Below are 14,787 nucleotides of genomic sequence, written 5' to 3'. Positions count from 1 at the left end.
AGCTCTAGATAAGAATTTAAAGGTTTGGTTGTTGCGTTTTACATTATTCTTCTTTTATTGCGACTCAGAGATTGCTTGTTTGCAGGTTGAAGTGTACTTTATACATCCAAGATGTATGAAGGCAGTGTAGAAATGCACTCGGCCTCTCAGGACCAACATCCTCTCTGTGGCCTTCCAGATGACCATCCAGCTCAGTACTCATGGTAAGTACCCAGGAAGCATGAGGACTCCATAAAGGAGACTGGAGAGATCAAGCAGACTGAGGGGAGAGGGTGACGCTGGGTTAGGATTAATCTAACCCTAACGTAATTCACCAGACCGTCAATCTCCCTCCAGGCTCATCCTCACCAAAGATGAGCCCAGTGACAGTGGCGTTGTGTGCGAACTTCAGGAGGTTGACCGACTGATGACTTGATGATTTATACACTTTGACATGCCAAGTTAAGGGGACAGTTAGCAGGAGGACAGTGAGTTGGGAGACAGAGGTTTTTAAAAAAAATAAAAAATGTATTCGAAAAATATTAGTTGCTTTCTACTTGTCGCAGTTGGCAAATCAACCGCTATTATCTGGTAAATAGTACCCGGTTATATGCGCAAGATAGCTTACCTCTCAAAGAGCAAACCTTGTGAATTGTCTTCCCCCAAAAGGTTAAACCAAGAGCACTTCAGGACTCTACTGGGATTTGAACCTTCAACCTTCTGGCCCTCCAGATGAGTTGAAACTGTAATTAGGAACTCAAGAAAACACTGCGTCTCGACACCAATTCTCTAAACGCTGGTTCAAATACGTTAAAAGGCTTCGAGCCATGTCAAAGAAAACCAGCAAAAGCTTTAATTTGACCTTTTCGATCATACTTTGTTTAGTGTTCGTATCCTCCGACCCTGCGGAACCAGGAGAGGATGTACACAAACTATTTCACCACTGCTGTCATTCCCTTGCCTCTTTGTGCTACAGTTGTTTCCATGACGCTGAGCAGAGGCAGTGTCGGTCTTGGGGATTAAAAATAGATGGACAGTGATCACTGGTTGTCTCCAGCAACCTGATAATAGCTGCACAGGAGCACTGAAACACAAAGTGTGAGCTGCACCTCACCGACACGTCAGTGTCAAGCTGTCCAACTCACAGAGAAGCACAAAAGAATTAAGTAAGTTAAGTTAAGTTTATTTATAAAGCGCTTTTCCACATAAAATTCACAAAGTGCTGTCCATATAAATTGGTGCACTAAATACAAAACATAGGGATTTCATGAAATGTAGTAGAATTAGGAAAACTATTTAGCCAAAAGCGTTCCAAAATTAAAATAGTAATAATTACTTATTCTAAAGCTGTTTTTGCAGTCGTTTCCTCCTGACAGAAAATTAAAAAAACAAACTTATGCAGCAAATATCGGAATCGTTTGAATAGATCCTGAAAAGACATGTCCTTTGGCCAAATAGCCCAAAACACATATTCATCATTTCGAGAACATTCTTATCATCGTAACAGTTTTAATATCTTTTTGATTCCTGTTTTTGTTGTAGAAATGGTGGGAAATACTTTTAATTTGAAACAATGTCGCTTCAGTAAGTTCAGCCTCAGTGTCCGTATCTGGAAATGTCCTCGTTTCTTTTCGTTTCTTCCAAACTATCTATGGAGAGTTAATAAGAATCACATGAAGTATGAGAAAATAGTTATGTGACGCATTGAAACAAGTGCTGCCTGTGTAGGATTTGTTGATTTTATGTCAATAATGACAAAACATGACGCCTCAGATTGAAACTTTTCGTATAGTCGATAACTAAAAGTGTTGTGTTTTGCCCTTTAGAATGAAATAATGCCTCTATTTCACTACATTTATGCTTTTTCAAGACTATGAAGGATTGTATCAGGAGACACATTGATGACATGTTCAGCAAACCTTGTTGGAAATGACACAGTACATAGCGGCACATTGATAAATATGAGATGCCTCAAAAGGTTTTTATCTTTTGGAACTCTCCAACATATTTGTGAGTAATAACACATAGCATATATGTAGTTGTGGTCAGTTTTATGCTTTTCCTACAGAACCTAATCAAAATAAAAGGTACATATTGGTGTTGGTTTGTTATTTTTGTAACTTTAAAACATTGTGGGTGAATGTTGACCTTTTTTAACACACATTAAAATGTGTTAACGTGGCTGTCCTATAAAGATTTACAATAATGAAGTCAAATTTGTTTACAGCTTTTATATGCTGGGTCGTAAAAGATCATTTTTGTCATTCAAAATGATCCACAACACTTGAAAAGCTTAGAAAGTAAACTGCTTTGGTATTTATTTGTAACACTAATCCAACTATGAAGTTTACTGAAATTATTAGAAATGTTGCATAGTGCAGAAAAGAAGTGCACAATGCACAAAGTGCCTTTATGTTTTCCTTGTTTGTTGCACGTTTCACCTCCCTGAAATAAATCATGACAATCTTGAAACCTCCTTTCACTGAATACTTTAACAAGTAGACGCGGCACTCTAAAAGCAGATGCAGATATATAAACACATAATTAATAAGAATCCAGTAAAACACTCTTTTAACACTTCGAAATTTCTTCCAAAACCTTACAAAAGGTTTGAAGATGCATTAATCAATTCCTAATTTTGAAACAATGTTCACTGAAATTTCAATTAAGTTCAATAAAATGTTACATTGTGTTTATTTTGGCTCATAATCACAGAAAGAAGCTTTTACTGCAGTTTTCTTTTCAGGCAATGTATCCCTGTGTTCTTTATTTGTTGCTCTATGTAAAGTATATAAACAAATAATATGTTATTAAGTATTGCAGGTGGCACATTTACAGTTTTCATTTCAGGTGGACAAAGACCATAAATGTTTGTACAATTGTGTTGTTATGTTAATGTTCTAAACTAAATGTAATGCGGTTTAAAGTGGATAGGAGTGATTGTGAAGGTAATAAATTCAATTTAAGACTTGCACACTTTTTATATTGTACTTGCAAGCAGATTGTAGTGTATAATCAAAAATTAATAACACTTCTGTTCAAACACTGTGACATGTGGGTTAAAAGTATATCAAAGGTCACAGATTCATCAAAATAGTGTAACACAGTTCATTGTGTTTGTGTCTTTTTCACTGAGCTTGTTTGTTTCATCCTTTGAATTTGTTGCATTATTCCAGATATTTCAGAACTGAAGTGATATTTTCATGAATCGTGAGAAACACTTTTGGTGGTTTAGGTTAAAATTATTTACCAACCAAGCTGTGTTGAAGTAATAAAGTAAAGTTATTACTTTAACTTAAAGGTACTCGCCAGTGGAGGAAAGTGAATAAACAGATAACAAATCATTTAAAATAAGATTTTAGCACAGTAGTTTGTGTCTTTTAACATCTAAAATGCCTTAAATGTGTATATTTCCTCAATTTAAACACTAAACAGTGGGATGTGACTTGTTCTGTTTCTGTGAGCTTCGTGTTTTGACGTTTTCCGGATATTAAGCAGGAAATTATTTTGTATTATCAGCAAAAAAAAAAAAAATGAATGAATAAAAAGTGAGAAGACACACCTTTGGCTCGTTGCTAATTTGTCAGCTTGGTCCTTACTGAGATTGAGTTTGACACCTCTGATCTCCCCTAAATTGCTCATTTATATTTGAGCATTTAGTGTGGAGCTGCTCCTGGAGGACCTAATGTATACAGTGGAGGGTTTTTTTTTCTGGATATGGCTGCTCTCCAGCTACAGGAAGAAAGTTTGTCCAGAAACAGAAACACAAGACTGGAATTGGAACAGTGTTTATAGGCTCTGCTGTCATGTAAAATACTTTTCAATTGTATAACATCCAACTATTTACAAATGCCAACCCATGTTTCTTCAAGTGTCCCGAACTAAGAGTCAAAGGCAAATGATACTCTGAGACTTCAACGTTTACTGAATTTAAAAGCAAACTAGATTTAATGTTAACATGGGTCAAATTCATCTTTTACTATAAGTAATTAATTGGACTTTTAAACTATAGAAATGTAGTTTCTCTGCATAGTGTAACCCGTTTACATCTGAAAGGTATTCGCAAATTAATATTAACCTCAATTTCGCACAAATAGCGTCACTCAGAATTTTATTCTGATTCATCAAATCATGAACTTAACTGAATGAAGATTATTTCTATTTCTATATCACATTTTATTGACAAAATAGGTTTGCCTGTATGTAACCAGATTGTATTTTAAACTTTAATATTGTAATTTTTTTCTGTACATTTGAGCAAATCTTACAATACCTAAAACAAAGACCTCTCAGATAATCACAGTAAAGTGTAAAATTCCACCAGAACAGAACAATATAGCAAAATGGGTAAACACCATGGCGTTTGCTTGGATGAAAGCTACTTTGATTTGTGCTGACTGGATTTACTGAATGCTGATTTGCACAAGTGGCATCATTCATAATCTTAATCTGACACATGAAATCATTAACTGAAATGTGTATATTGCAACTATTTGAGGAGAAAGACTCAGTGTTTCGTAAACATTTTGTGATGTGACATTTTATACATAGTTTACTTCTGAAAAGTAATCTTAGGCGAAAAATCATTGACTGAACTCAAAGTTATAACAAATTCAATAAAGAAGAGGATTCCCATGATGATTACTTGTCTGACCAGTCACTGCTGTGCATACACTCTATTTTGAAATCCGGGATGTTTCTGCTATCCATTTAAAACAATATATTTTGAATAGATTGAACTTTTCTGACAATCCGCTTGAAGACAAGAAGGGTGATTCTGATGTGACGTAATTGAAAATGATTTTTATTTGATCATTTACATTTAATTGATATAAACATGTTCATGAAACAAAAATGGCTCAAACATTTAAGAAATTCATATTTGATAAAGAAGCACAGACATAATTTCGGAAACAGAAGTTCTCACAAACTGACCAAATGGGAACAAGAGTGCTTTCCGCTACACAAAACATCCTATATAACAGATTATAGTTAGGTCGTTTTTCATCTCTTAAAATGTATTATTTCATCCCCTCTTTTGCTTTGCTTTGGACAGCACACATGCATTCAGTTTCCATTCCCCCCTCCCTAAGTCTGTCCTGATTAATTTCCCTGCAGTTCCCTGCTTTGTTTCTGGTGAATCTTCATTTAAACCTCCAGGTGTCCAGTGTGCATCCCTTTGGCCCTTTCGAGTCACATGCTGCACAGCAGATGTAAGGGGGGGGGGGGGGGGGGGGGGGGGGAAGAAGAGGGGGTCTGTAATAATCTATTTTTGTGTTTCAAAGTATCCACAGAATTAGTCTTCAGAAGAAAAAAAAAACCCAAAAACATCAGCCACCAAGCAAATGTCACTGAAAGCCCTGCAGAGGGCTGCACGTGGCGACTAGATGAATAAATAAATAAATAAATACCGAATAAACAAATTGGTTATTTTAAATAGACAAATAAATAATTGACATAGGCTACATGCGAAATAATAAATTATAGCTTTGAAACAGAACCAGCCCTAATGAGGCCCAACGGGCCCCGGTGGAGAACTTCAGTCCTTCCTCTGGTTTGTGGTTTTGTGAGGAAAAAACGCCGGCGTGCAGCCGGTGCTTTGTGGTTTAGTAAGTATCCTGGTTCCCGGTGCCCGGTTTGTATGGACTGGGTGAGTAAGAAGGGAGTGACCGCGGTGTGGAGAGGGGTGGGGGAGGGAGGGTGGGGGGTGAGAAAAGCTCTTGACGCCGGCCCTAAGTGAAACTCATGGATACTGTGTGCTCCAGCGCTTTGCGGCGCAGCGACGCGATGCTTGTCCCTCTCCAGACGTCACTGTCCGGGGAACTACACAGCTGAGGCGAGCCGGTCACGTTGTTGGGGACCATTCCGGGGAATGTGGGCTGGTAGAGGTGCGACTGCAACCCGGAGCCGTTCGACGACATGTTAGATAGACCCATAGAGTTGGGCGGCGGCCCGGCGCCGAGGCTGCACTGGGACAGGGACTGTGCCATGGCCTGCTGGCGCCCCAGGGAGGGCGGCAGCTGCAGCTGGGACACGCCGGGCATCCCCGCGGTGGCCCAGCGGGTGTCGTTGGCGTGGAAGGAGCACAGGCTGTCGCCCATGGCCGCCGCTGCCGCCGCGGCGGAAGGGAACTGAGGCAGGCCGTGGTGCGTCGGCAACAGCGTCCCCGGAGCGCGGAACACGTTGGTGGTCTTCTTGCGCTTCTTCCACTTGGCGCGGCGGTTCTGGAACCAGACCTGTGGGGACAGAGTCGGGAGCTGAGTCAGGACGAGCTGCGGCCACAATAATCACTGCTGTTCGAAAGCGCCATAAAAAAAAGGTTATGACATCATTCTGCGATCATCGCCATGACGCACACAATAAATCAACTGAGGGAGGAAGCACGGATTTATGTGTTTTTCTTCGAACTTGTGGTATAAAACAACTAACATTACTCATATTTAATGTCATGGCTCACAAATAATAGAAACATCAATAAATGCAGTGTTTTCATGTTGCAAGAAAACAAATATGTTTGCGTGGCGCACGCTTTCACTTCAAGGTTGTAACTTCATCAGTTTGATTAAAATTAGTTTCGATTAAAAAAACAAAAACAACCAAACTGCTCACATGAATATTTTCACGTGTAACCATCTTGTTTCTTCAGAATTTGCAGTGCAAAAAAAAAGCATATTTTCCAATAGACGCCACCATTACGCACTCACACAGTGGAGATAATGTTATTGCTGGGAGAGCGGCAGTTTGCTCTTTATTTCCCAGAGTCCTTGGGCTTCTTCTGTAGGTTTGGATGTAAGCGGGCGTCTATGATTAATGTGAAGATTTGCTTGAGAAAGTGGGGCGCAGTAATAAGAACGGGACAATCTCAGTCTCGCCCCCCCTTTTCCTTTTCCCGACGTAGCCAGCCGTGAAATCCGGCCTGAAATGCATTACACCTCAAAAGGAAAGAAAATGCAATTCCTCATCCCTCCTTTATTTCTTTCTTTCCTTCTTTTTTTTTTTTTTTTTTTTTAAGACAGAGTGCCCTCTCAGCGCGTCCGGTATTAAGATGTGCAGCCTGCTGACAGGCCCGGACCGGATTCTTATTTCCAGCTCTGTCATAATTGGAGATGAGCATCATTTCACTAATTCCCATTTTATGTAAATGGGGGAGAAACTGAATGGGCCTTTGCAATAATAATAATCATGATTATTATCCGGGTATTATATTTCACATGTGAGCGACCCAATCGCGCAACCATCCCAGTCTGCAATCTGGTGCTCTTTTTTTAAGTGCTTTGAATTTGTGCAGAGGTGCTGAGAAATAAGCCATTAAATATGTTGTTTTAAAAAATCCAATAAAGTACAATGACACAGTTTCATTGTGGGCATGTATTATGAACTGTTAGACTTGTAAAAGTGGAATCAGAGGCTGTTAAAATGGTTCAATAAAGCTACTTTCAGGTTTTTCTGTTTCCTGTAGATTCATTTCACAAAAAAGGGGGGAACTCGGTGATATTTTCAGATGTAACGTTGCAGAATTCTGTTAAAAACAAACAATATATGAATACATTTTTCCGTAAAATAAACAAATCGCGTTGAAATATCGTACATTTAACATCAATACAAAAAAAATATCTCAAGTATACAAAGATGTCATGTGACAATTTTTTTTAATGTGCATGAAATTATAAACTGCATAATCTGTTTGGTTGTGACGTTAAAACATTGGTATTTATGGTGGGATAATGCGTGAGCCACGTGTGTACAATCCACAAGGTTGCACACAATTAACCTAATCTAAAAACACACTCAGATAAAAATAAAAAAATGAATTAAAAACATAAAATTTAAATGCCAGCAATAAAACAGGTGTAAAAAAAATAATAGACTTTGTTTGAAGATGGAAAAATGTGGAATTTATTGCCAACAACATGTATTTTCTGTCGCAAATCGTTTTAGAGAAAGATAATTGTCATTCTAAAATGGCACGGATTATTTGTGCGCAACAGCATCTCTTTATTTTACCTTTTAATTATTTCTTAGTTCTAAAATATTTCATAATTTTAACGCTTAACCGACCCTGTGAATCAAAACAGTTTAGAGAATTGTCAATAATTATATTATATTTTATTATTAGTTTAAAGGGTACGTTTCTGTGCATCCACGCAAAACCTGTCTGCGTTATTTTTCAACTAAACTAATAATAGTGATGTTATTATTGTGGATGTTAACTTTTACTGCATAATTTGGTGTGTTTCACTGAAAACGTATTGATTTAAAAACAAAACAAAACAATATAATGCAGAATTAGGTAGGCCTTTATTTATCTTTAAGGGGTGTGTTATTTCCTATTTTCTGTTGTTGTGTGTTTTGTTTTTTGTTTTTTTTTATTCGCCTCTTTCAGATTTTATCCTTTTTTTTCTATGCCGGTAAATCTTGTCGCTGTTCGTTTAAACCTGCGATCCTCCATCAGTTGAGTGAACCTCCCTCCGTGTCGCACCTGCACTCTGGACTCCGTCAGGCCGATCCTCAGCGCCAGCTCCTCCCGCATGAAGATGTCCGGGTAGTGCGTCTTGGCGAAGCTCCTCTCCAGCTCGTTGAGTTGCGCCGGCGTGAAGCGCGTCCGGTGCCGCTTCTGTTTCTGGCTCTGCTGCCCTCCGGACTGGTTCGGGTTGTTGCTGTTGTTGCTGTTCTGCTGCTGCTGCTGCTGCTTCTCCTGCTCCTTGCTGTTCACCTGCACCGTGTTGGATCCTCCGCCGCTGCTGATGTCGTCGCCCGGGAGCATCGTGGCTCCCTCCACCACTCCGTCCGGGCCGGGCCCGAGCTCCCCGGAGTGTCCCGGGTCAGGCCCCCCGCCGCCCAGCCGACACTTCAGAGCCTCCCTGTGGCCCAGGAGCTCCGCCGCGGCATCCTTCATCCCTGCACAGACAAACCACAGCGGCGTGAGACCTGAACTGTGAGACACTGTCTCTACACGGGAGGGGAAAAAAAGGAGACAAGGTTAGCACCAGTGCATGCACCAAGGAAAACTGCAAGCATGCACATATACTTTACATGCGAGAATCCAACATTATGAAGCCTTATTTCACTGCAGTACAAATGCATGCATTTAAACGATGCAATATAAATGCAGGATCTTTTTTTTTTGTTTGTTTTTTTTGTAAATTATTTTAAAGCAATGACTGCAGCTCATAAGTGACACAACCACAGCATGCACATTACAATCTGCTCCTTAAATACTCTTCAATTCAATTCGAGCTCACTGATATCTTAGGAAATTGTTAAATCAAATTACGCAGTAATGTAATAATAATAATTACTTTTCCAATGAATTAAGCCAGTTTAGCTCACTTCAGTCACATTAAGATAATATAAGAAGCAAATTGACAATTTTCACAGCTTGATTTAAGATTAGAAGTTCCTCCAGCTTACAGTAGAGTTGAAGACCGGAGTTTGGTGATGTTAACTCACCGAGGCGAGCATCCAGGAGGTCGGCATGAGATAGCATTGCGCACCGCTCCAGGGCGAAATGCTATTCCAAAAAAAAATCTCTATGACTTTAACCTATTTAAGAAATATATATAGCCTAAATGAAAGCAAATTCGGTTTGTGGTTAAAAGGGGGGTTCGTTGCATTATAATGTAGTTTAGAGAAATGGGGAGGCGCTTAACAACGGAATGAACCCATGAGCTTCTCCAAACGAGGACCAATCAGAGCTGAAGCCTGAGGTATGTCAGCTTTAGCCCGAGACCCCCTGCACCCCCCCCCCCCCCCCCCACCACCACCACCACCTTCTCCTCCTCCATCCTCTCACATCCACAAGTTCATTCCTCCTCATTCCTGTAATTGGCTTTGATTTCTCCTCCAAATTACATCCAATAAAATAACCTGATTTAATATCTGAGCCAAAGCTTCGACCCGTTCGAGAAATGTTGGATCACCACAATATTTGTTTAATTGTGCATGCTGTTCTGCACTTGTTTTTATAGCGAGGCCACTCGAATAAGAATTGGAGTTATTCACACGAAGGAGAGCCACATGGCTGCATGAAGAGACGACACATATATGTCCAATATGATATGAAGTGCGGTTATTATTATCATTATGGCTCTTACTTCTTTTTATGGCAGTTTTTTTTTTTGTCCCCATGATGATACACACGACCTTTATTTATGACACTAAACGCCTCCTTGAGACCAAGTGAACCTCCTCTAATATCCTTGATTTCCCAGTCAGGCAAACAACAAACTTTATACAGCTAATTTGAACCAGCCTCATTTTCAAGGCCATTACGCGTTTATGTAATTAGTGTCGAATCTATGCGCTTTCCCTGCAAATATCGGAGTAAAAGCAGCACGAATTAGTGGTAATTTACTACTATTTAGTCCCAACTGTCAAGAGATGGGAGGGACTCCGTGTAAATGATGTGGATGGAGTTGAACATGAACTGTGGACGTTCCGCTTTGGCAAAAGGACGCAGTTAAAGACACTGCACAGGCTGTGAATAAGTTGATGGTTCTTACGTGGACAAACACATAATTATGATGAGCACACTTATAGGGAATATCCTCTTGTACATCTAATGAATGTTTCATTCATAGCATCTCTGAATTAAATCATTCATTTTAGATTTTTTTAAAAGCAACAACAACAACAAAAAAAACACACCCCAAAAACACCAAATGTGCGCACTGAATAAACGAGTCGATTTGCACGTTTTCACGCGTGAACACACAATCATCCATATTTGGGGGCCAGAAATAGAAAAAGGAAAGAAAAGAAAAACATCAGACATGCTTTGGACAGATGTCGGGACGTTTTTTTTTTTTTTTTTTTCTCAGAGAGTGGGGTTATTTATTATGTGCTGGAAAAACCGCACAAAGGAGGCGTCCGAGCGTGAACCCGGGGCTCCGGTGGCTTTCTTTTCTTCATGCTCATCTTTTATTTGACCGCAATCTGGAGGCATGACCGACAGACTGGGAGGGATGGATGAAGGGGAAGATGGAGGGAAGGATGGATGGATGGATGGATGGATGGATGGATGGATGGATGATGGAGAGGAACCGAGTGCGGGAGTCTGTTCGGGGGCGCGTCGGGATGCGGAGGAGATCACACTTTGCGCTCCTTCGTGTCTCCAGATGAGGACAGGAAGAAGATGCGCACTTCGGAAATATTTCTTACCCTCTCCTTTATCGGAGCTCTGTTTTCTGTTTTCCGGACTGAAGGTAGAATTTACGAGAACGGATCTTTCCTTTAAAAAACAAAACAAAAACAAAAACAAGTTTCTTTGTTTTGCAGGATTATTATCAAAGTATAAAGCTTATCTGTTCTCTTTGAAATGCGCTAAAATTTATTATTTCTCTTTATTGCGCTGTTTTGCTGAACTTTGTGCGGCGCGCACACAGCTGTAAGGATAATGTTTTTAAAAAATCATCACGGTGCAGGATGATGGATTGCGGGCGCTTCACTTTACGACTTTTCAAGTGCTGCACGCTTTTATAGCTGCAAAAACCACAACTGAGGGGCTGTGGTGGTTGCGTCAGGTCAGAGTTAACCCACAGAGTCAGATCATGACATGTCAGGGAACCTGCGATATCTCTGCAACAGAAGAGCTCTAAATTATTACATTAATACGAATTCCTATTTTTTTTATAGTATAAAAAAATAACATACTGAAAACTATGTATTTCGGTTGGATTTTCATGATAAGCATTTTGAATCTGTTATTTATCTGTTGTTTAGAATTTGAAAAAAAAAATATATTTTCCATGCAAAAATTGAATAATGAAAACAAATGTATGGGATTAAAGGCGCAGCTCATATAACAACGTGGCCTTTTTACTGTAAATATATTCTTGTGTTTTTGTATTTTTGCTCTTTGACAAACCACTTTATGGAAGTTGTTACTCTTGTTATGATTTGCGTGTTTAACGAGGACGAATGTTTTCATATAATAGAATGAGAGGAAGGTTTTTTTTTTAATCTTCTTCTTCTTCTTCTTCAGGGTTTAGAAACAATGTAATTGGTGTAAACACGAATCCAAACACAGTTAAAGACACACTCCTCATCGCGCAGACTGCTCTAACAGGCCCACATCAATCTTATAAATAAAAATAGACAAACAAACAAATCCGCCCCTCGCAAGTTAATGCGGTGCATCTGAGTGGAAAGTAGACGTTTTCACGCGTTGTGGAGACACAGAGTGACTTTTTTTTTTAAATAAAACAACAAGCATCAACACAACACTGCTGTGTCTGATGCTTGGTGATGAACGCGCGTTTTGTGGAGAGGAGGGATTTGAACCCGTGACCTCCTGTGCAGTCTCTTCAAACCAAACGGTGCAGGTGAATTTCCTCTCTCTCTCTCTCTCTCTCTCTCTCTCTCTCTCTCTCTCTCTCTCTCTCTCTCTCTCTCTCTCTCTCTCTCTCTCTCTCTCTCTCTCTCTCTCTCTCTCTCTCTCTCTCTCTCTCTCGTCCGCCTTTGCAGTCGGTATTCACTCAATTAGAGATTTCTGAGGAGAAAAACAATCGATCTTCCATCTGCACAAGCTCCAGTTTAACAAATGAGATTCTTGTTTCATGCAGCTGATTTGGTGACAGTCTGGGGGATTAGGAGTAATAAGTTACTGTGGTGAGGAAGAGAAGAGCAGCTGCAGCGGTTTGCTGTGCGTCCCCCTCCGTCCAGCTGCAAAAAAAGAAGAAGAAAAAAACCAACAACTTTGGCACGCGCACAAACTTTGAGAAAACACTGGAGTTGCATGATGAATGGCACGTGGGGTTTGAGCGCGTCTCACGAGCTGTTACTTAGAGGAAGTGACGTATTATTCGGTTCAAGGACTGAATGTTGGATTTCTTGTGCAGGAATTCTCAAAACATGTTTCCCTTCTATATAATCCATATATCATTCAACTTTAAAAATAAAAATAATTCTCAAGTAAAATAGGAGCTGCATGATAATGCAGATGAGGATTTATGTTAGCATCAACAGGAAAACAATGCAATAATCTAATTTAATCTGGTCGTTAAACAGTCATAGGATTGAGTCCTGAGTCCTTCTTTGTTACTCAATTCATACATATTTTAAACAAGGGCATGGTCTTAGACTGAAATAGTTTTTCGGAAACAACATGGAGAAAGCGAAGCTCCGGAAGTCGTCAAGGTCCTCTACTGGGAAACCTAAACATCCATTTAATTACAGCTCCTCCAAAAATAACATCTAATTTCGACCGATTATCGATAACGTGCCACCTTTCAATTTTATTTTGTAATTTGCCAGGAAATGGGAATAGTAAAACCCCATCTGAACTATATGTATTAACAGTTCTTGTAATGTATGGGGATTTACCCTGAATTCCACGTAATTAAAGCTATTTTACCAGACGAAACCCCAATAAAACTGCTTCAAACCGAAGTCACTAATTCTAAAAGTGAATTGCACCATTTACATTATTTCCAAAATATTAACCTGTTAAAGTAACTTGTTACAAACAAAATTGTTTTTTGATAAGTATTGGTTTTTGCTTTACACAATTTCCGGTCAATTTCTTCTAGGAAACCCCATTAGAAACCACATCTCGCAGAAAACATAGAATTAAACAACAGGTTTGAAACCAGCACTTGGGTGTCATTTAATACCAACATCTTCTAATGACGCTCCACTAAAATAAAAAGATATTTCATTTGTTGAGCCTTATTTGTGATGTTTTAGGATAATAGAGTTCATTGTAGGTACACTATAAAATGAGTTATTAAATATTCGCTCATGAATATTTTGTGATTTTAGAATGTCTTAAATGCACATGCAGTACTACAGAGTACCTGTAGGGGCACGCGTACTCACTATATGCTGAAAGATTTACAATACATAGCAGGAAAATTCAGTTACAGAAGTAAAATAAAATAAAATAAAATATCTAACAGCAATCAGGAGAACGTCTTTCATTTAGAGAGGACTTCAGAAGGATTTCCAGACAATCCACGGCTATGAACTCCTCAAGAATATACTAATTATTAAGCTGAGCCTGTAAGGTACTTTAAGAGCAGCACATTTGTTTTCTATATTAGAAAAAAATACTGTACTTTTCTTTTCTTTTTTTAAACCTTGCTAGATTTGTCTGTGCATGTCCGCAAGTATGCAAATTAAAAAGCTTTAACAGATAAAACCAGCCTGTTAAAAAGTGGAAAGCAGCCATGCAATGAAAAAACAAGACATTTCAGTATGTTTTTCAAGCTGTTTTAGATCTAATTGCACCAGAACGGCAACATTCTCTAATGACTTGATGCAGTCTAATGTCTTTAACCATTTTCACACATTTCAAAGACCAAATGAAGTGAATTAAGTCGAATAACTGTTAGCGGCAGCCCTTTATGGTCTCAGCCAGAACATTAAAAACCAACCAAAGGTGGAGTGGAATAAAGTAGATTCTGGGCGTGTTCACATTTCCCTCTTTGATCCGGACCACAGTTCTCTACAGGGACGCGCTGGGAAAGTTCACTTCATTTGGGCAGATTTGAACGCTCTCCTGGTCTCCGATCTGGACGCTGGTCCCCTCGACAACGTGGGTCTCGGTTCTCATGCGAGCGAACTTTCCAGTGGAGTGGGATGAGAGGCGGTGACATAGAGCGCAATTCATTCTGGGTAGTAAACAAACAAAGCTGACTGCGTGAATCACAAGCAGACTCAAAAAGAAAAGGTTGGAAAATATCTTGCCGGCAGACGTGAAGTCGTGAGGAAAAAGTAGTGACAAAGGCGCTCATTGACATCTGGTCTGAAGACTATATAACCCATTTGTTTGTAGCATTGAGCGAACTAGCCTAGCCACCACGGGCT

At 39.5% G+C, this 14,787-nt stretch overlaps 1 protein-coding gene across 2 annotated transcripts; it reads right to left on the bottom strand.

The window, feature by feature from the left end:
- Positions 1–5,711: 5,711 nt before the first annotated feature.
- On the bottom strand, positions 5,712–9,466 carry otpa (orthopedia homeobox a; the record flags this gene model as incomplete). Of its 2 annotated transcripts, none has more annotated exons than XM_080509690.1 (3): positions 5,712–6,215; positions 8,459–8,877; positions 9,391–9,466. In XM_080509690.1, the coding sequence occupies 3 exons, from the start codon at positions 9,464–9,466 to the stop codon at positions 5,712–5,714; spliced, it is 999 nt and encodes a 332-aa protein (XP_080365816.1). The 2 variants fall into 2 exon arrangements, with proteins under 2 accessions (XP_080365816.1, XP_080365817.1); XM_080509691.1 differs by having other exon boundaries at positions 9,430–9,466.
- Between the last annotated feature and the right edge of the window lie 5,321 nt (positions 9,467–14,787).

The sequence above is a fragment of the Blennius ocellaris genome, assembly GCF_963422515.1.
Source record: "Blennius ocellaris genome assembly, chromosome: 15".
NCBI lineage: Eukaryota > Metazoa > Chordata > Actinopteri > Blenniiformes > Blenniidae > Blennius > Blennius ocellaris.
Note: the sequence above shows the minus strand (reverse complement) of the source record. Positions and strands in the feature narration are given on the sequence as shown.